Source organism: Rana temporaria, chromosome 8, assembly GCF_905171775.1.
Source record: "Rana temporaria chromosome 8, aRanTem1.1, whole genome shotgun sequence".
NCBI classification, from domain to species: Eukaryota; Metazoa; Chordata; class Amphibia; order Anura; family Ranidae; genus Rana; species Rana temporaria.
This window is the reverse complement of record NC_053496.1, coordinates 46,473,393-46,495,797: the sequence shown is the minus strand read 5'-3', so window position 1 is coordinate 46,495,797 and position 22,405 is coordinate 46,473,393. Positions and strand designations below refer to the sequence as shown.

The 22,405-nt window shown below is 40.9% G+C and overlaps 2 protein-coding genes across 3 annotated transcripts in view; one reads left to right on the top strand and one right to left on the bottom strand.

The window, feature by feature from the left end:
- The first annotated feature begins 545 nt into the window (after window positions 1-545).
- LOC120946879 (trypsin-like) overlaps window positions 546-22,405 on the top strand; it is a 143,787-nt gene continuing 121,927 nt past the window's right edge. The window contains exons 1-5 of one of the 2 annotated variants that reach the window (XM_040361700.1): window positions 546-652; window positions 873-1,023; window positions 1,909-2,162; window positions 3,525-3,661; window positions 4,606-4,879. In XM_040361700.1, the coding sequence (XP_040217634.1) occupies window positions 601-652; window positions 873-1,023; window positions 1,909-2,162; window positions 3,525-3,661; window positions 4,606-4,755 (744 nt within the window). In that variant the 5' untranslated portion in view covers window positions 546-600 and the 3' untranslated portion in view covers window positions 4,756-4,879. Of the gene's footprint in view, window positions 653-872; window positions 1,024-1,908; window positions 2,163-3,524; window positions 3,662-4,605; window positions 4,880-22,405 lie in introns of those variants that run through there. The other variant, XM_040361698.1, reaches the window with a different exon arrangement.
- LOC120946878 (trypsin-like) lies at window positions 14,859-18,448 on the bottom strand. Its single transcript, XM_040361695.1, has 5 exons — window positions 18,342-18,448; window positions 17,574-17,724; window positions 16,418-16,671; window positions 15,684-15,820; window positions 14,859-15,030 (listed from the first exon to the last, which is right to left on the bottom strand). The coding sequence occupies exons 1-5, from the start codon at window positions 18,379-18,381 to the stop codon at window positions 14,881-14,883; spliced, it is 732 nt and encodes a 243-aa protein (XP_040217629.1). The 5' UTR covers window positions 18,382-18,448; the 3' UTR covers window positions 14,859-14,880.

The window sequence follows — 22,405 nt, the reverse complement described above, 5'->3', positions numbered from 1 at the left end:
CATTATGATAACACTTCCCATTCTTGCTGCTAATCCAAATTGTGATAGGAGGTCCATTTCCCCCTCATCCCTCAGGTTCTGCATTTTTCTGTATTTTTCTTTTTCATATTTAGGTTTATATGCATTAACTTCAGACCAGGCAGAAACAAGGTTTGAAAACTTTACCTGAAAAAGCACATATTGTTGGTTATGCCTGACACTTGCTCAGTCAGGCATCAGTAACTGCCCTTTGCAGGCTGGGACTGCAGACCCCAATGGTGTATTAAGTAATACATCACTTAATAACGTTATTATGTAAAAGTTATAACAATCTTTATATATAATGTTGTCATAATAAAACAATTTGACCTGTTGGCTTTTAAAAAGGTGAAATGGAATAGTTTGGAAAAAATACTGAATTGTCAATATTAAAAAAAAATTACTAACCTTACAGATAGTGGAGGTTGCTGATAATGTGAAAAAAATGATAAAGCTGCGTATACATTAACTTGAACATTTCTTATTGGCACAGCTGGCTAGTTTACAGGTGGGGGGAATGGGATGGGATTCCTGGTAAAACACATAAATACCTACCATATTAGCAACAAATTGTTCACTGGTATGATCAACAACATGAAATTCCTTCTGATCTGTGTGCTCCTCGGGGCAGCTGGTGAGTATACATTGTGTGTGTGTATATATATATATATATATATATATATATATATATATATATGTGTGTGTGTGTGTGTGTGTGTGTGTGTGTGTATATGGTATATTTATTCATTTTTTAAATATTATGTTTTTATTTTTTATTTTCATATGTAAGAAAACTTAATATATCCCTTTGCGTAGGCTCTCTCTATGTAATCGGCACATGTTGTGTTTTACAGCTGCCTTGGATGATGACAAGATCGTTGGAGGATATACATGTGGAGCCTACTCTCAGCCCTGGCAGGTATCTCTGAACTCTGGATATCACTTCTGTGGTGGATCCCTCATCAACTCCCTGTGGGTGGTCTCTGCTGCTCACTGCTACAAGGCGTAAGTGCACTTTTTATTGGAATAGTTACGAGGCATTGAAAAAAGTAGTATCTATAATTCATATCTTTTACCAGCTGGTTGACCAGCAAAGTGGCCTGTTGAATAAATGGACATTTGTTTGTTGGACATGGGTTGGGTCAGCAGGAGATCCCTTATTAGTGAAGAACCTATTCATAAAGTCAAATTAAACACAAATTGTTTGGTGCTCCCAATCCCTTGCTAACATATAGCTCCCGTGTAATATCCAAATCAGATATACATAGATAACCATTATTGCAAAAAATATAGTGCTCCTTACAATAATTAAGCTAGACCAATGAAACTATGTAAAAAATACCATACCAAAGTTTCAACTGTAATGATTACTTTAATCAATAAACCCTTTCTCCAGGTATTTTGTAATATTCTGAATAGGTTGGGGATGAGCTAAAAATGCTACCAAGTGTTATTTACTCCTGTGACCCTCTTTGCAAGTGTTTTCCCTCACTTATTGTCCATTTAATATGGGGTACATTGACAGAAAGCCTTCCCCAATCTACTAGAATGTAATTTTGTTTGTGTGTCCATTGTAAGCAATTTTATACCACTTCCTGTCTTGACCGGAAGTGAGGATACATCTCCCCAATAGAAAGAAAGGCCTCTGACAGAGGCTCTATTCCTTTCTCTGCTCTATACCAACCACAATTCAATGTTCTCAGTACCCAAAATGACTGTTCTTCACTCCTGGAACTGAAGGTGAGTGTACCAACCACTACTGGTACATGTTCCATACTAAGCAAACCCACACTGCTACTCAGTTTGAAACAAATTAACTGGCTTCTATCCAGAATTCTTTTGATTAAGATGCAAATATATACTGATTTCATTGAATTTGTCTCTATACAGGAGCATGCAGGTCAGACTCGGAGAGCACAACATTGCTGTCTCTGAGGGCACAGAGCAGTTCATCAACTCTGCCAAGGTTATCAGAAATGCTGCATACAACTCCAGAACCCTGGACAACGACATCATGTTGGTCAAGCTGGCCTCTCCCGCCACCCTCAACTCCTACGTCAAGAGCGTGCCTCTGCCCGGTGGTTGCGCTGCTGCCGGCACAAGCTGTGTGATCTCCGGATGGGGCAATACCCTTAGCAGTGGAAGTAAGTCAACATCAGTGTAACATCATCGACTACTGATAATAAATGAGTCTAAGCTTTTCAGGTCAATTTGCCAAGATTAGAAAATGTTAGCAAATACCATAAATCCTAACTCTGTGCAGCAATTGCTTGTTTTGTCAAGGGGTTGGGATAACACAAAATAACGTTTAACCTAATCCAGAGTCCTGAAATCTTCTTCCATGGGGTTATGGCTGTGGTGACCAGCTGTCCAAAGCCTCTCTTCTTGCCAGTTCTCTGGCCAGCCTTGCCACTGCCCCTCTTACTAGGGTAATCATGTACAGTGCAGGACCAACCTAATGACCAGTGGCATGTCATTAGGGAGGCTGATGAAAGGTGTACTCAATCCCATTTTTGAACCAGAGGGAATGGAACCAAACAGGAGGCTGTCCCGGGGTAATATAGATATTTCTCTGGATTATCCCATTCCCTAGAAAGGAAAACTAGCGCTGGATCCTTCATGAGCTGGGAGGGGGAAATTTTAGTTAGGCAGGCCATAGATGAAGCAACACTGGAAGTGTTGATGGAGGAATCCCTCCCTTTGAACTATTGTGTTTTTATGGTGGGGGACTGTCCCTGCCAAAAGAACACAGTGATTATTGCTAGTGGCTATAGACACTGGCAATAATTGCATGCTAACAATCGGATATGCTAGTTGTGCTAGTCAATGGATGGATCAACTTGGGCACTGCCTGCATTAGACTGCCGGCTTTAGACTTTACTAAAGAAAATCAAAACATAAATACAGTAGAATATAATAACAAATATATTCTGAAATGTTTTTGAAACTCAGAACAAGTGTCCCTATTGGAAGACTTGCCTTTTTTTCCATTCTGTCAACCGCTCAAAATGTTGGATTTATCATCATTTTCAGTTCTGGTGACAATGGTCATCAGGACAAATAAAGAGGGGGGGCGTCTTCAGTGAGAACACAGGCAGCAATAAAACTTGAAGAAGATTTAATCCCACCACCCACGCCCCTCTATTCCAAATTTTTTGACTGCTTCTTTTTAACTGAAAATAAACGCAGATCTCAATAACTGGAAGAGGGGTGGGATGATGGGTCAGCTGTGTATGTGGAATCTCATCTTCTAATAATTTATAACTAGTAAAAAAAATAGGCTGTATAAGTAATTTTACAACATAGTTGCAACTAGCAAGTCACCTTGGTAAAGAGCTGCAGAATATCCATAAAAGCACCACCTGAGGGTTGCAAGTGGTAAATATAATAAACTATAATTGGAATTATTTATAAGCTTTTGTCTTTTTTTTTAACACATTTTGTTCTTTCTCCTTCTGTCTTCAGTCAATATTTTATTCACTGCCTTTTTTTGTTTTTAATTGCAGCCAACATGCCTAACCTCCTGCAGTGTGTGAACGCCCCCATCCTGACGTCCGCCCAGTGTAGCAACGCCTACCCCGGAGAGATTACCGGCAACATGATCTGCGTTGGCTACCTGGAGGGAGGCAAGGATTCCTGCCAGGTAATTGCCACAACTTATTTTATTTTGTATATAAAGTTGTACTGTTCAAATAAATGTGTTCAAACTATTAGTAATTTTCCTAGACTGAGAATTTTGTTTTTTTGTTTTTCATATATTAGTTTAAATGTAAAAAATAAATAAAAATAAGTTCAATGTATAATTTGTAGTCCAAATATTCTGGAAAGGTTTTAAAACTAGATTAAAGGTATTTCTTCCCAAGTAAATGTATAGTAAAACAGATCTTCAGTAGCAATATTTCATATTAGTTGGAAAAGCAACTAATAAAGTTAAGGCAATATGGAAAACATATAATCTTAAAGTTTAACTGAACTCAAGAAATATTATGTAATGATTTACTAAAACTAGAAAGTGCAAAATCTGGTGCAGCTCTGCAAAAAAGCAAAAAATAAATAGAAAATCAATCACCTTCAAGCTGAAGTTAGAAGCTGATTGGCTACAATGCACAGCTGCACCAGATTTTGCACTCTCCAGTTTTAGCAAATCAACCCCAATATCTTTTAGTTTACCAGTCCTTAGATATGTTAGCTGCATTATTTTTCTTGTTTTCAGGTTAAGAATGTTTTTTAGCAAATATAGGAATTAACTGTTGATCCTGCCAGACATCCAGTGTCATTGTCTCTTCCTGTGAAATAAACTGGAAGAAAACACTTATATTGCTTGTGTAAGCTACTAATCCCATCACTCCACTTGTAATTGCAAAGGTAGACATGCTTGAAATCCAGCCTTGATGGCTACTATGGATCCTTCCATAGATACAGTAAAGGTAATGAGTTTTGCCACCCAGGGACAGGAAGGGTGTCATCCCCTGGATTTCCAGGTGAAAAAAAGAGATACAGCCTGAAAAAATTAAAACCAACACAACCACTGCATCTAAATACTTATAATTTACCCAAAGTTCTAAAAAATGCTTTTTCTATTTACAGGGTGACTCTGGTGGCCCCGTGGTGTGTAACGGACAGCTCCAGGGTATTGTCTCCTGGGGATACGGCTGTGCCCTGAGGAACTACCCCGGTGTCTACACCAAGGTCTGCAACTACAACTCCTGGATCGCCAGCACTCAGGCTGCCAACTGAACTTCCAACTGAAATACTTATTTAGATTATTCTATTCTCTGCTTCTAGAATACATCAAATGATGTGCTAGGCTCAGACTTTACACCTACATTTTTGTAATGACAAATAAACATATTTCTCTCTATAAAATTGTTGTATATACTGTATTACTACAACTATTGGTTTCCTTTTTGCTGCTCGTCTTGGCTTCAGAATATGGGCTGCAAAAAAAAAAAAAACACAACATACTGTATGTGATATCACAGAGATTGTGATCCTCTGTGATGACCTTAAAGTCACAGGTACCTTAGATATACTGCGGTATGGTGGCCGCTCTACATCAGATCACATACCTAGATGTGATCTGACACTTTCAGGTGTAGGGCCCCAAAAAGTGTCAAAAGTGTCAGTTCGGTGTCCGATTTTTCTGCCACAATAGCCCTAGTAAAATAAAAATTTTAAAATCTTATAGTTTGTACCAGAACAACCAGATCCTTCTCCACTATTAATTCCCCCAGTTGTACTTTCCCTAGTATGTATTATGCATGTATATTCTTAGCCTCCAAGTGCATAACTTTACCATTATCAACGTTAAACCGCATTTGCCATACAGTTGCCCAATTAAACAAAAAAATGTAAAAAATTGTAAATGTATTCAGGTCGGCTTGTAAATTGGAGACATCCTGTAAGGACGTTATTCCACTGCATAGCTTGGTGTCATATGCAAAAACTGAAATGGTACTTTTAATCCCAGACCCAATATCACTTATGAAGATATTAAAAAGTAAGGGTCCCAACACTGAAATTTGGGGTACACCACTGATAACCTTAGACCATTCAGAGCAAGAATCCTTAAAGCGTAAATCCACTTTTGTTGATAAAAAAAACACAAAAAAAACACCCCCCCCCCCTTGCGTAATTTATGCACATTGCAAGGATTATAACAACCTTTGTTGCAGATTACTACCTTTTGTTATTCTGAAGAAATCCATGTGTGTTTGTCTGTGCCTCTCTACTGAGTGGGTGTAATAGAAGTGGTTTCATAATTAACTGTCAGATGTGCAGCTGCAGAGCACTAATGAGGAAAGCTGCTGGGCCTGCACCCCTTTAGTTGTGCTCCTATTGAAAGTATCTCTCCAAAAATGAGATTTTTGTTGCAGGGGCCCGGATACCTGAAATCTGACATGTGTCTTGGGCAGACTTCTGGGAAAATAGGTGAGCAATCTCACAAGCAGGAAATCATGTTTATGGGGAGTGTCAGTATACACTGTGGGCCAGATCCACGAAGCAGTTACGCTGGCGTATCTATTGATACGCCGCGTAACTTCTAGGTTGCTCCGGCGTATCTTTGTTTTGTATCCACAAAACAAGATACGCCTGAAGCTGGGCTAGATCCGACTGGCGTCCGTCTTAGTACGCCGTCGGATCTAAGGTGCATTTTTACACTGGCTGCTAGGTGGCGCTTCCGTTGATTTCCGCGTCGAGTATGCAAATTAGCTAGATACGCCAATCCACAAACGTACTTCTCTCCGGCGCATTTTTTTACGTCGTTTCCGTAAGGCTTTTTTCGGCGTAAAGTGACCCCTGCTATATGAGGCGTAGCCAATGTTAAGTATGGACGTCTGGACAGCGTTGAATTTGACCACTTGATCTCCGGAAGATTAACCACCCCCTTTCATTCATTTCATTTCATTTCATTCCAGGCCATTTTTTTTACGATATGGCACTGTGTTACTTTAACTGACACTTACATGGTCTTGTGACACTGTACCCAAAAGATATATATTTTTTTTCCACAAATAGAGCTTTCTTTTGGTGGCATTTGATCACCTCTGAGGATTTTATTTTTTGCGCTATAAAGTAAAAAAGACTGACAATTTTGCTTTTTTACTTTCTGCTATAAAATACATCCAATAAAAAATGTAAAAAAATCGAATTAATTCATCAATTTAGGCAAATATGTATTCTGCTACATATTTTTGGTAAAAAAAAAAATTATGAGATTTTTTTTTTACTATTGTTATTGCGACGGATAAATAGGACATCTCTCTGACACGTTTGGCACTTATTGGGGACCAGTGACACTAATATAGTGATTAGTGCCAAAAATATGCACTGCCACTGTACTAATGACGCTGGCTGGGAAGAGGTTAACATAAGGGGCAATCATAGAGTTAACTATGTGCCTAGCCTGTGCTTACTCACTGTGTGGGGGAGTTGCTTTTACTAGGGGATGGCAAAGATCTGTGTTTATACATTGCAGAAACACAGGATCAATATCTTCCCTTCTGACAGAACGACAATCTGCCTTGTTTACAGACTGATTGTTGTTCTGCATGTGTCCTGTGTAATCGGCAGCTGCCAGGGGACATCGAGTCCACAGTACCCGCCACTGGGCTCCCTCTGTGTGTGCACCCCAGACCTAAAAGTGTCAGATCACATACTAGGTACGTGATCTGGCGTAGAGTGCCAGTATATTTAAGGTAGGTGGTCATGAAGCAGTTAAGAGAGGTATGGACTCCAGAGAGAGAGATATAGTGTTTCCCCTGTACAAATCATTAGTAAGACCTCATCTGTAATATGCAGTTCAGTTTTAGGCTCCAGTTCATAAAAGGATATCAGGGAACTGGAGAAAGTGCATAGAAGGGCAACCAAACTGATAAGAGGCATGGAGAAACTCAGCTATGAAGAAAGATTTGAGTAACTGAATTTATTCACTCTTGATCAGAGGAGATTAGGGGGGACATGATCACCATGTACAAATACATAAGCTGTCCATATCCTTGGTGTTAAGTTGTTCACTAGTATTTCCAAACCCATACACAGTGCATTAACATGCACCCTGTACCTATACACATTACTTTTGCACTACACATTTTTCTGTCATTTTTTCAATCACTTCATTCACCAGCAGCATGTTCACTCTGCATTCACTTGTATATTATACCTACCATGTCAATGGTTCTGGTATATTTAATAATAATAACATGATATTCTGATGTGAGTATCAACAATACCTTCATACTCTATCATATTCTTTTATACATATTTATGCCAAGATCTTGTTAGTACACAATGACTTTATATTCTTATTACAAATACATATTGAATCATTATGGGTGTCGTCTGTTTTTCCTAGCCCCCCTCCCCCCCTTCTCGCAGGTTCACACCCGAGACTCCCTGCAAGCCTGTGTTTGGTTGACTCCCGCCTGGAGCGATGGGGGACGTTCACTATGGGGACATTGGGATCCTTTGTCTGCACCACGGCCATCATCTCTGGTTACATGTCACCTTCTATATGCTTCGAGCGAATACAAAACCCCCTGAAGAAGACCAAATTGTGGTCGAAACGCGTCGGGGTATTCTTATGGAAGCTACTTCATCAATGGCACTATATATTATTCCATTGTATCATATAACATTTAATTGTTGTTGAGATAGGTCTCCAACTGTCTGTAACCTGAATGTATTTTATATTACAACTATCTGCATTTTCATTACTCGTGATACAGAAACCTAGTAAAGAATTTTTTTTTTTTTTTTATATATTTCCATGTCTTTGAATTTAATATACCTTACATAATATGTCGCTTTAAAGCCCCCGGGGGGAATTTCTCCATTTTTGTCTCTACAACATTTTGGGGTGTGCGGCCCTTGGACTCTCAATATATGCGTTTTTTCTTGTCTCAAATTGTTTTTGGGTGGTTAAACACCCCTCCCCCAACCAACGCATGAGAACCTAATATAAATAATGTGATAGCCTACTTTTTGAATATCATAGTGGTCATTTTTCTTGTTTATGGCAATGTTTCCTGTTCTCGATAGATTTTTCGATCAAGACGGGTATTTTTTGGGATTTTTTGTTTTGGTATGAGTATATATATATATATATTACAGTTTTGGTATATAGGCCATCACTTTGTTGTGTACCTATAGGTATCATAATGTTATGTTCCCCTTCCGAAAGGATTGTCCATAAATTGCAACCCAAAAATACATATTTTTGGGTCAACTCGCCTTAACACCCATCTCTGCCATAATAAATGACTCCATCTATTCATGTGGCCTATAGCTCGTTACCAGTTAAAGTAATTCACTCATTAATGTAATGTTTGAATGTATATGCTATTACCATACCCCTTTGGGGTCATTCACTCTGTACTTTGTATCTTTTATGTTTTTGATGTCCTGGGTGCACACTGATGCTCCCCTCCTCATTCCTCCCCCACCTCTCCATGTGGGGCGGGTGCCGCCACTTTCACAAGCTTCCCGACACGGCGGGGAGACGTGTTTTTTCACGATTCTCCCCATTGCTATGCTCCCATTAGGGTGTGCCATTACACCTGTGGCCACCCGGGGGAACATTACCGTGTCGGCGGCATTCCTTGATCACCTCCAGAATTGCCATGACGCCGCATGCATGCATGGCCTCGTCCCTGCGTGCGTTTTTGCGTCAGGACATCACGCGATTTTGATGGAGGTGACGGCAGTGGCCGAAGCATCAGCTTACAGGAACGCCGAGGGAGTAAAGAGTTAACCAGCACGGGGCTGTGGTTGATGAGGGGGAGGGAAAAGATGACACCTGGCACTAATTGGCTTAGACCCTATTTAATGTGCCTTATTTTCCTGGGTTTGGTAATGATCCCAGAAGAGCTCCCTCCACACACTGATAGGATGTGAGCCCATGTGAGTACTTGATCCAGCATACTACATATATTCATATTATTTTTGCACACTATACTACACTTTGTAGTTATTTAGCAATATCATTACTGCCTTAAAATGCATACATCTACACTTATTTACAACTATCAGCACTGGGACATACTATCACACTGACCTTCACCATTCACACATACTTTCTTTTACTTCCTACATTTTTTACTTTCTGCTCATGTCACCTGATTCGCTCGATTTTTCTTCTTTTTTCAATTTTCACTACACATATTGCCGCTTTTTTTATTTTAATTTTTTTATCTTTTTTATCTTTTTTTTTTTTTTTTTTTTTTTTTTTTTCTTTGCACATCACTGCACACACTAGTATTTCCAAACCCATACACAGTGCATTAACATGCACCCTGTACCTATACACATTACTTTTGCACTACACATTTTTCTGTCATTTTTTCAATCACTTCATTCACCAGCAGCATGTTCACTCTGCATTCACTTGTATATTATACCTACCATGTCAATGGTTCTGGTATATTTAATAATAATAACATGATATTCTGATGTGAGTATCAACAATACCTTCATACTCTATCATATTCTTTTATACATATTTATGCCAAGATCTTGTTAGTACACAATGACTTTATATTCTTATTACAAATACATATTGAATCATTATGGGTGTCGTCTGTTTTTCCTAGCCCCCCTCCCCCCCTTCTCGCAGGTTCACACCCGAGACTCCCTGCAAGCCTGTGTTTGGTTGACTCCCGCCTGGAGCGATGGGGGACGTTCACTATGGGGACATTGGGATCCTTTGTCTGCACCACGGCCATCATCTCTGGTTACATGTCACCTTCTATATGCTTCGAGCGAATACAAAACCCCCTGAAGAAGACCAAATTGTGGTCGAAACGCGTCGGAGTATTCTTATGGAAGCTACTTCATCAATGGCACTATATATTATTCCATTGTATCATATAACATTTAATTGTTGTTGAGATAGGTCTCCAACTGTCTGTAACCTGAATGTATTTTATATTACAACTATCTGCATTTTCATTACTCGTGATACAGAAACCTAGTAAAGAATTTTTTTTTTTTTTTTATATATTTCCATGTCTTTGAATTTAATATACCTTACATAATATGTCGCTTTAAAGCCCCCGGGGGGAATTTCTCCATTTTTGTCTCTACAACATTTTGGGGTGTGCGGCCCTTGGACTCTCAATATATGCGTTTTTCCTTGTCTCAAGTTGTTCACTTTAAGGTCATCACAGAGGACAGGGGGGGGGCGCTTTTTACGTCTAGAGGAAAAGAGATTTAGGGGTAGATCCACAAAGAAATTACGCCGGCGTATCTATTGATACGCCGCGTAATTTAAAATTTTGCGTGTCGTATCTTTGTTTTGTATCCTCAAAACAAGATACAACGGCATCTTGGCTAGATTCGACAGGATCTAAGCTGCAATTTTTCGGCGACCGCTAGGTGGCCTTTCCGTCAAATTCAGCGTCGAGTATGCAAATTAGCTATTTACGGCGATCCACGAACGTACGACCGGCCGGCGCATTTTGTTTATGTCGTTTGCGCTCGGCTTTTTCCGGCGTATAGTTAAAGCTGCTGTTATGAGGCGTACTCAATGTTAAGTATGGCCGTCGTTCCCGCGTACAATTTTGAAATTTTTTACGTTGTTTGCGTAAGTCCTTCGCAAATAGGGATTTGCGTAGAATGACGTCACCGTCGGAAGCATTGGCTTGTTCTGGGTTAATTTCGAGCATGCGCACTGGAATACCCCCACGGACGGCGCATGCGCCGTTAAAAAAAAACGTTGTTTACGTCGGGTCACGACGTATTAACATAAAACACGCCCCCATTACATCCATTTGAATTCTGCGCCATTACGCCGCCAAAGATACACTACGCCGGCACAAATTCGTTGAGGATTCTAAAAAAAAGATACGTTACGGCGGTGTAGTGTATCTTAGATACGCTGCGCCCGGCGCAAAGGTACGTGGATCTGGCCCTTAATCTCCAAATACGGAAAGGTTTCTTCACAGAGCTATGAAAATGTAGAATAGACTCCATCAAGTGTTGGTTCTGGCCAGTTCAGTAGATTGCTTTAAAAAGGGACTGGATTATTTTCTAAATGTTCATAATATAACTGGATACTAACATTTATAGATAAAGTTGATAAAGGGAATATCCGATTGCCTCTCAGGGGATCAGGAAGGAATGTTTTTCCCCTGCTGTAGCAAATTGGTTCATACTTTGCTGGGGTTTTTGCCTTCTTCTGGCTCAACTGTGGGTATAGGATTGTGTATATGGGAGCGTATGATTTTATTACCCCCTTTTATTGGTTGAACTAGATGGACTTGTGTCTTTTTTTAACCTGACTAACTATGTATGTAAATACCTTTACTCATCAGCAGTATATTGCAGTCCTGTGACTTCTATCAGTGTCTGGCTAAAGCTTGTAGGAGGAGTTTTCATTCTCCTATGACTATCCTATGAGGATGCAGGACCCCTGACCCTCTGTCTGGACAGTGCTGATTGGCCCTGTGCTGATCACATTTACCCACCCTTCCAAGAACAAACACTCTCTAGCAATACACACCAAACTGAACATGTGCAGAGTGACTCCAAAGACTCTGTCTTTTCAGGAAATGCATTGTAGACAGTAGAAAAAGGGGACAATTAGAGAAGACAGGATCAAACAGCCTTTTTACACAATGCAGATGATTAACCCCTTAGGTTCCCCTCAGGTTCCACAGTGAGCATAACAAGCATACTGTACTGCATATACAGACTGATTTTACTGCTGTTGGGTTTAGTACCATTTTACCAAATTTACATTTTGGTTGCAGAGGATGTTGAAAATCTGACCTGTATCTTATTGTAGACTTCTGGGAAAATTAGTGAGCCAATCACATGCAGGAAATTATATTTCAAGGGATGTTCTGTAAACCAACTGTGCGCAGAAGGCATCCAGGTTGTCATATTGCATTGCATTTTATAGTAAATTAGAGCAGCTGCAGAACAGGAAATCAATTTTTTAACCAATTACTCACCACCCTATAGTAGAATTACTGTTAAAGGGCAGCCACGCTGTGAAGAATTATATATATATATATATGTGATTATGCACTTCCGTGTTTTGGGCATGAGTGCGCGTCTGCCACTGGCTCGCTCCCGCCATGATTTTACATAGCGGGAGCTGATCAGCAGATCTCATGGACCCAATGTTCGCTGGCACCCACTGATCGCTCAGTAGAATGACAGAATGTAAGTCTGCTTATGTAAACAAAGCAGATTGTCCTTCTGTCAGTGCAGGAGACATGGATCCTGTGTTCCTGTAAAGCAGAAACACCAATCCAAGTCTTCCAATGGTAAAAGCACCACCCCCACTACACTGAATCACCAGCAAGGAACACAGTTAACTCTTTTATTGCACCTGATGTTAACCCTTTCCCATCCAGTGTCATTAGTACAGTGACAGTGCATATTTTTAGCACTGATCCCTGTAATAACGTCACTGATCACCAAAAAAAGTGTCAAAAGTGTCAGTTAGTTGTCTGATTTGTCCGTGGCAATATTGCAGACTGGCTACAAGTCACTGATCGTCGCCAATACTAGTAAATACTAGTAAAACTAAATAAATACAAATATCCCATATAACTTTTGCGCAAACCAATCAATATACACTTATTGGGATTTTTTACCAAAAATATGTAGCAGAATACATATTGGCCTAAATTAACCACTTGCTTACTGGGCACATAAACCCCCTTCGTTCCCAGGCGAAATTTCAGCTTCCGGCACTGCGTCGCTTTAACTGACAATTGCGCGGTCGTGCGACGTGGCTCCCAAACAAAATTGGCGTCCTTTTTCCCCCCACAAATAGAGATTTCTTTTGGTGGTATTTGATCACCTCTGCAGTTTTTATTTTTTGCGCTATAAACAAAAAAAGAGCGACAATTTAAAAAAAATATATATTTTTTTTTACTTGTTGCTATAATAAATATCCCAATTTTTTTTTTTTAAAAACTCTTTTTTTTCTCAGTTAAGGCCGATACGTATTTTTCGACGTATTTTTGTAAAAAAAAAAAAAAAACGCAATAAGCGGTTTGCGCAAATGTTATAGCGCCTGCAAAATGGGGAACAGAATTATGATTTTTTTTTTTTTACTAGTAATGGCGGCGATCTGCGATTTTTATTGGGACTGGGATATTGCGGCGGACGTATCGGACACTTTTGACACAAATTTGGCGCCATTCACATTTATACAGCGATCAGTGCTATAAAAATGCACGAATTACTGTATAAATGTGACTGGCAGGGAAGGGGTTAACACTAGGGGGTGAGGAAGGGGTTAACTGTGTAGCCTGGGTGTGTTCTAACTGTGTGGGGGGAGGGGGGTGACTGGGGGAGGTGACCGATGCTGTGTCTCTATGTACAAGAGACACAGATCGGTCTCCTCTCCTCTGACAGCACGTGGAGCTCTGTGTTTACACACAGAGCTCCACGTCCCTGCTGTCACCTGCCGTGTCACCGACGATCACGTGTACCCGGCGGACATCGCGGCCGCCAGGTACACGCATCGGGTCTTCGGCGATGCGCCGGGACAGTTTTTACCCGCCGCGCGCCACCCAGTGGTAATGCACATAAAAGGCCGTGTTTAAACGGCCACTTGGCACTTGAGAGCCGCGCTGCGGACGTATTTTGTCTATAGCGCGGATCTCAAGTGGTTAATGAAGAAATTCATTTTTTGTATTTGATGTTTTTATAGCAGAAATTAAAAAAATATTGTTTTTATTTCAAAATTGTCAGTTGTTCTTTGTTTCTAGCGCAAAAAATAAAAACGCAGATGTAATCAAATACCACCAAAACAAAGCTTGATTTGTGGGGGGAAAAAAGGACAAACATTTTATTTGTCAACAGCGTTGCATGATCGCGCAATTGTCAGTTAAAATCGTATTGCAAAAAATGGCCTGGTTATGAAGGGGGGTAAACCTTCCGGAGGTCAAGTGCTTAGTAACAATAATAAATTACAATTTAGCTTGGGTAACAATTGTATATGTTATATTATTATTATTTTTAAATTTGCCTTTTTACCCACCATAAATGTGGAGCTACTGCTATCTGCCCTCCACCAAATAGCTGTACTTCCACCCCCAACATGCATGGCATTTTGTGAAAATCCTTCTGATGTATAGGGGGGGGGGGGGGGTACTAGTGACAGACTGCATTGCATATGTTTTTTTTTTTTTGCAGCCTAAATTCTGTAGCCAAGACGAGGAGCAAATGAAGAACCAATAGTTGTAGTAATATATAAAATGAACAAAACTATTTTATATAAAGAAATATGTTTATTCGGTCATTATAGAATGTAGGTGTAAAGTCTGAGTCTAGCACATCATTTGATGTATTCTAGAAGCAGAGAATTGAATGATCCGAATAAGTATTTCAGTTGGAAGTTCAGTTGGCAGCCTGAGTGCTGGCGATCCAGGAGTTGTAGTTGCAGACCTTGGTGTAGACACCGGGGTAGTTCCTCAGGGCACAGCCGTATCCCCAGGAGACAATACCCTGGAGCTGTCCGTTACACACCACGGGGCCACCAGAGTCACCCTGTAAATAGAAATTTTTTTTTTTAGAACTTTGGATAAATGACAGTGAATTATAAGTATTTAGATGCGGTGGCTGTGTTGGTTTTCATTTTTTCAGGCTCCATCTTTATTTTTCCACAGGAAAAAGGTTAATTACTATATTTGCTAAAAAAAAAAAACATTCTTAACCTGAAAATTAAAAAAAAAATGCAGCCACCATATCTTAGCACTGGTAAGCTAAAATATATTGGGGTTGATTTACTAAAACTGGACAGTGCAAAATATGGTTCTTTTTTTGGGGGGTTTGTTTTTTGCAGAGCTCCCCCGGATTTTGCCCTCTCCAGGTTTAGTAAATCATTGCATATTTTTTCTTGGGTTCAGTTATATTTTAAGATGATATTTTTGTCCATATTGCCTTAACTTTATTAGTTGCTTTTCCAACTAATATAAAATATTACTACAGAAGATCTGTTTTACTATACATTTAGAAATATCTTTATTCTTATTTCAAAACTTCTCCTGAACATTTGGACTATAAATTATACATTGAACTTTACATAAGAAAAAAAATAATAATAATTCCCAGCCTATAAAAACTACTAGTAGCTTGAGAGAACACATTTATTTGAACAGTACAACTTTATATACAAAATTGAAATAAGTTGTGGAAATTACCTGGCAGGAATCCTTGCCTCCCTCCAGGTAGCCAACGCAGATCATGTTGCCGGTAATCTCTCCGGGGTAGGCGTTGCTGCACTGGGCGGAAGTCAGGATGGGGGCGTTCACACACTGTAGGAGGTTAGGCATGCTGGCTGCAATTTAAAAACAAAAAGGTAGTGAATAAAATATTGACTGAAGACAGAAGGAGAAAGAACAAAGCATGCTAAAAAAAACACAAAAGCTTGCTTTATGCATTGTTATTCCCCCTTTTATTGGTTGAACTAGATGGACTTTTTTTAACCTAACTACAGTATGTATGTAAATTCCTTTATTTATCAGCAGTATATTGCAGTCCTGTGACTTCTATCAGTGTCTGGCTAAAGCTTGTAGGAGTTTTCATTCTCCTATGACTATCCTATGAGGATGCAGGACCCCTGACCCTCTGTCTGGACAGTGCTGATTGGCCCTGTGCTGATCACATGGGGGGGGGGGGTTAAATCTTCTTCAGGTTTTATTGCTGCCTGTGTTCCCACCCCTCTTCTAGTTATTGAGATCTGTTTTTATTTTCAATTAGAATTAGGATTTATGGCATTTGTTCCTCAAAGGAATCATTTTCCTACATTTTCTTTTCAATTAGTTTTTATTAGGTGTTTTAATTTGCCTACATTTTCAATCTTGGCAAATTTACCTAAAAAGCTTAGCCTAATTTATTATCAGTAATATATGATGTTACAGTGATGTTGACTTACTTCCACTGCTAAGGGTATTGCCCCATCCGGAGATCACACAGTTGGTGCCGGCAGCAGCGCAACCACCGGGCAGAGGCACGCTCTTGACGTAGGAGTTGAGGGTGGCGGGAGAGGCCAGCTTGACCAACATGATGTCGTTGTCCAGGGTTCTGGAGTTGTATGCAGCATTTCTGATGACCTTGGCAGAGTTGATAAACTGCTCTGTGCCCTCATTGACAGCGATGTTGTGCTCTCCGAGTCTGACCTGCATGCTCCTGTATAGAGACAAATTCAATGAAATCAGTATATATTTGCATCTTTAGCAAAGGAATTCTGGATAGAAACCAGTTTATTTGTTTCAAACTGAGCAGCAGTGTGGGTTTGCTTAGTATGGAACGTGTACCACTAGTGGTTGGTACACTCACCTTCAGTTCCAGGGGTGAAGAACAGTCATTTTGGGTACTGAGAACATTGAATTGTATTTGATATAGAGCAGGTAATGAATAGAGCCTCTGTCAGAGGCCTGTCTTTCTATTGGGGAGATTTATCCTCACTTCCAGTTAAGACAGGAAGTGGTATACAATTGATTCCAATGGACACACAAACAAAATAACATTCTAGTAGATCGGGGAAGGCTTTCTGTCAATATACCCCATATTACATGGACAAGAAGTGAGGGGAAAAACTTCCAAAGGGGGATCACAGGAATAAATAACACTTGGTAGCATTTTTAACTCATCCACAATCTATTCAAAATATTATAAAACACCTGGAGAAAGGGTTTAATAACTAAAGTAATGGTTACAGCTAAATCTTTTGTATGGTAATTCTTACATAGTTTCATTGGTGTTGCCTAATTATTGTTCGGAGCACTATATTTTTTGCAATAATGGTTATCTATGTATATCTATATTTGGATACACAGGAGCTAAAGATTAGCAAGGGATTGGGAGCACCAAACAATTTGTGTTTAATTTGACTGCACTTCAAGAATAGGTTCTTTGCTATTAGGGGCATTACCATCCAAAGGGATCTTCCGCTGACCCACCCACTGACCAACCAACCAGCCATTTAACCAACTTACCACTTTGCCTGTCAACCAAGTGGTAAAAGCTCTGAATAATAGATACAACTTTTTTCAATGCCTCATAACTATTCCAATAAAAAGTGCACTTACGACTGGTAGCAGTGAGCAGCAGAGACCACCCACAGGGAGTTGATGAGGGATCCACCACAGAAGTGATATCCGGAGTTCAGAGATACCTGCCAGGGCTGAGAGTAGGCTCCACAGGTATATCCTCCGACGATCTTGTCATCATCCAAGGCAGCTGTAAAACACAACATGTACTGGTTACATATAGAGAGCCTACACAAAGGGATTATACAGTGGAACCTCAGATTGCGAGTAACGCGGTTTATGAGCGTTTTGCAATACAAGCTTTTATTTTTAATCCTGACCCGCTTTGTGAGCGTTATCTCGCAAGACGAGCAGGATTCAAGCCTCTCGTGTGTGCAGTACCACATTTGGTTAGAGGTGCGGGGGCACTGCTGGCACTCGGAGATGCTCAGAGACACTTGGAAACATTACAGAAACACTATGTTCCTGAGTGTCTCTGAGCGTCTGAGTGTTTTTCCAAGTGTCTCCGGCACCCCTGCACCTCTGGCGACATGCGGTACTGCATAGACAAGCAGTGGCTGTGGAACAGATTATCTGAGTTTCCATTATTTCCTATGGGGAAACTCGCTTCGATATACGAGTTCTTTGGATTACCAGCATTCTTCTGGAACGAATTTAAAAAAAATATATATATATATATATATGTGTATTTAAAAAATGTGTAAATATACTATATACACACACACTATATATCTATATATCTATATATATATATATATATATATATATATATATATATATATATATATATATATATTGTATACTCACCAGCTGCCCCGAGGAGCACACAGATCAGAAGGAATTTCATGGTGTCGATTTTACCAGTGAACAATTTGTTGCTAATAATGTAGGTATTTATATGTTTTACCAGGAACCCCCTCCCCATTCCTCCCACCTGTACACTGGCCAGCTGTGCCAATAAGAAATGTTCAGTTTAATGTATACACAGTTTATCAGCATGTTGTTTTTTTCACATTATCAGCAACCTCCACCATCGGTAATGTTAGTAATTTTTTTAAATCTTGATGATTCAGTATTTTTTCCTCACTATTCCATTTCACTTTTTTAAAGGCTAACAGATCAAATTGTTTTAATATGACAATATCTTCTTATCTATAAAGATAGTTATCACTTTTACAGAATAAAGATGTTTGACCCATTTTGGGTCTACTGTTCTAAAGCTATCCTATTACTTGGGGAGCGCAAAGCCACCAGAAAAACTCTCAGTATTGGTACACACTAATGCGAATTTACAGCGAGTTTGATGCATTTTAGAACACACAGATCCACAGGTCATCTAAAAAGCATAGTATTACGTGGCTTTGGTTCACATCTATGCCTTTTGAATTTGGTGCGAGAAAAAAAAAGGTACGAGGGCTTTCACACTGGAGCGGTGCCCTAGCAAGATGGTAAAAAATGTCCTGCTAGCAGCATCTTTGGAGCGGTGAAAGAGCGGTGTGTATACCGCTCTTCCACTGCTCCTGCCCATTGAAATCAATAGGGCACCGCGGCTATACCGCTGGCAAAGCGCCTTTGCAGTGGTTTTTAACCCTTTTTCAGCCGCTAGCGGGGGTAAAACTACCCCGCTATTAGCTGAATAGCGCAGCAAAATTTACGAAATTGATGCCGCCCCCGCCCCAGTGGGCCTAAAAGCTACTACAAATAAAGCCTGTCCGTGCAGGGCTTGCTGAGTGTTGGCTTCATAGGCCTCTCCCTGGTTACCTGCAGCTGGTTGCCAATGATTCTCACTGGTTGCCAATGATTGCCAGGGTGATTCCCATTTGGTTGCTAAGGATTTTCCCACTATGTTGCTAGGGATTCCCACTGTTGCTGTTGGCTCTTACTTGTTCCACCCTTTACTCCCGTTTGCTCGTTACTCAAAGACCAGTCCAAGGTATTTGGGTTATTATATTTATTTGGGGGGTAATCCACAAAAGGGATACGCCGGCGTATCTACTGATACGCTGTCGTATCCCTGTTTCTATCTATGGAACTGATCCACAGAATCAGTTTACCATAGATAGGCAGAAGATCCGACATGTGTAATAGAATTACACTGTCGGATCTTAAGGATGCAATTCTAGGCCGGCCGCTAGGTGGCGAGGCCATTGCGGCCGGCCTAGAATATGCAAATGAACACTTACGGCGATCCACAAATGTTCCGACGGGCCCGTCGCGCTAAATCTACGTCGTTTACGTCGAGTTATGCCGCGTAAAAATAGGGCTGAGTCCTATTTGACTAAGCCCTATTAAGTATGGCCGTCGTTCCCACGTCGAAATTTTCAACTCTACGTCGTTTGCGTAAGACGTTCGTGAATGGCGCTGGACACCATTTACGTTAACGTCTAAGCAAATGACGTCGGAGCGACGTCAGTTAGCGCAATGCACGTCGGGTAAGTTACCCGACGGAGCATGCGCAGTACGTCCGGCTCGGGAGCGCGCCCATTTGTATTAGGAACGCCTTGCGCCGGACGGAGTTAAGTTACACCGCCGCAAATTTCCAGGTAAGTGCTTTGTGGATCGGCACCTAACTTGGGAGATTTGCGGCAGTGTAACTTAACTCTGAAAAGTTAAGTTGCGCTCGGCGGCTGTGGATCTGGCCCTTGGAACTTGGATGGAAGAAGGGATGAGTGGGATACTCCAACAAGAACTATTTACAAGGGATGAGGACAACTCTGACTTGGCCTCACCAGATTGATAGTAGAAGCAGTCACACCGCTTTGATCATACAGCTACATGTATGAAAGGGTAAAGTCTTCTTGCTCTCACTAGCAGCAGACTTGATGCACTAAATTATCTTCACTCTCTAGCATCCCCTTTACTGACACAGGTCCACTGACTCTTCTATCTCAAGGGGGTGGCCCTCACTCGACAGGCACCAATGACACAGATCTATACTAACAGTAGGCAGAATCAGATCCTTCCTGATGTCCATCTTCCAGTCAGATTTGCAGGCCCTCTGGGTACAGCTTCTCTCTGGTACTCTAGGCGCCTGGGCACATTTTTTTTTTTTTTGGATAGAGTAAGGAAGGGTTATAACCCCTGTCAGTTTATTTTTTACCATCCCTGTGCCATTGCAGAGATTTCCCTTCACTTCCTGCCCCAGAGCCAAACAGGAAGTGAGAGGAAATCTTTGCAAATTAAGGGAATCCATTGCCCCCCCAGGCCCTCAGAATTAGTGTCCCCACTCGAAAAATTTCAGGGCGGGTCTTAAACAGCAAAGGGTGTGGCCTTGACAGAAAGGGGTGGGTCATATTTAAATTAGGGGGTGCACAAGTTTAGTCAGGCCTAGGAAAGCACAAAACCTAGATATACTACTGGGTAGCATTGTTTATATTAAGCCCTGGTTCACACCAGTGTGACTTGTAATGCGACTTGACAGTTCAAAGTCACATGACAAGTCGCACCCCATTTTCTCCAATGGAACCGTTCAAGTCGCAGCACCTTCCTGCAATATTTCCGTGCAATTTCAGTGTGACATCTGTTAAACAAAGTCACACAAATGTCAGTAAGGCGCACTGATAGTCGGCTTTGAAATCTTGCTGAAGTAGCATGACTTGTGAACCAGGGCTAAAGCTGAAATCAAAACAAACTGGTAAAGCACAGATAAAGTAGTTTCTATCTCTGTCCATTAAGTCCTGGGATTTAACAATCTGCCCACTATGGCAATTGTTTTTATATTTTACACGTGTTAAAGTAAATTCTAGCAAACTCTAGCAAAAATTTTTGATTTTAATTTTGATTTTAACACCCCCAAAACAATATATACATTTCCTGAAAGCTAGAATTTAACACCCCCAAAACAATATATACATTTCCTGAAAGCAGAGACCATGGATAATAAAAAAAGTCAATCATTTTTTATGTCGCACAGTATTTGAGCAGTTATTTATCAAATGCATATTCTTAGGAAACAATACAGTAAAAAGAATTTTAATGCAAATACAATATTATACCCAATTTATTGGTAACATATAAAAGGTGTGCTTGAATTGAGTAAATGAGCATAAAACACAGGCGCCACTCTAAGTGCAGTATGCAAGTAGATTTTATTTCACAAACGGAGTAAGGTAGTTACAGGTATTTAGGGACAAATTCCGTTAAGGGAATGCATCCGTGGGGCTGCTTACTGGTGACTCGGAGCGGGCTGCATCCTGGATCTGGAACACACAGGGAGCCGAGGGATAACGTCACTTCCGGATTGAGAAGAACCAAGGGCAATGCGTTTAAGGGGGCATGCGCGCCTTCTTCAGGCCTAATGGGGGCCATGTTGGATAAGGGGTTATAAGCATTGCTTATGCAGCCCACTGACATTTTTGCCGCTGGAGTTAACTTTTTACATTACACAGCATGTGATTGGTTGCCAGGCGATCCTAGCAACCAATCACCAGCCTGTTAATGTGAAAAGTTAACCAGTAGTTCCCGTCCCCATCCAGCCCTGTGATATCGATCTCTGCTCTGCTCGCTGTACACCTGTGTAAGGTAGGAGAGTTCTACCTACACAGTGTGTGTGTGTGCAGGGGGGTGGAGGGGGGAAGAGGACATTATGGGGGGGGCAGAGGACACCATGAGAGGGACAGAGGACAATAGGGTGGTGACAAAGGACATTACAGTGGAGGGGTGTGCAGGGGACAGAGGACACTGCTTTGGGGGCATATGGGCCCCATCACTCCTGGCGACAGGGACCCATTCTCCCCTGGGTACATGGACCTCATCACCCCTGGGGGACAGGGACCCCTTTTCCCCTGGGGACAGGGACCCATCTCCCATGGGACAGGGACCCAGACCCCTTCTCCTCTGGGGACAGGGACCCATCTCCCCTGTGACAGGAA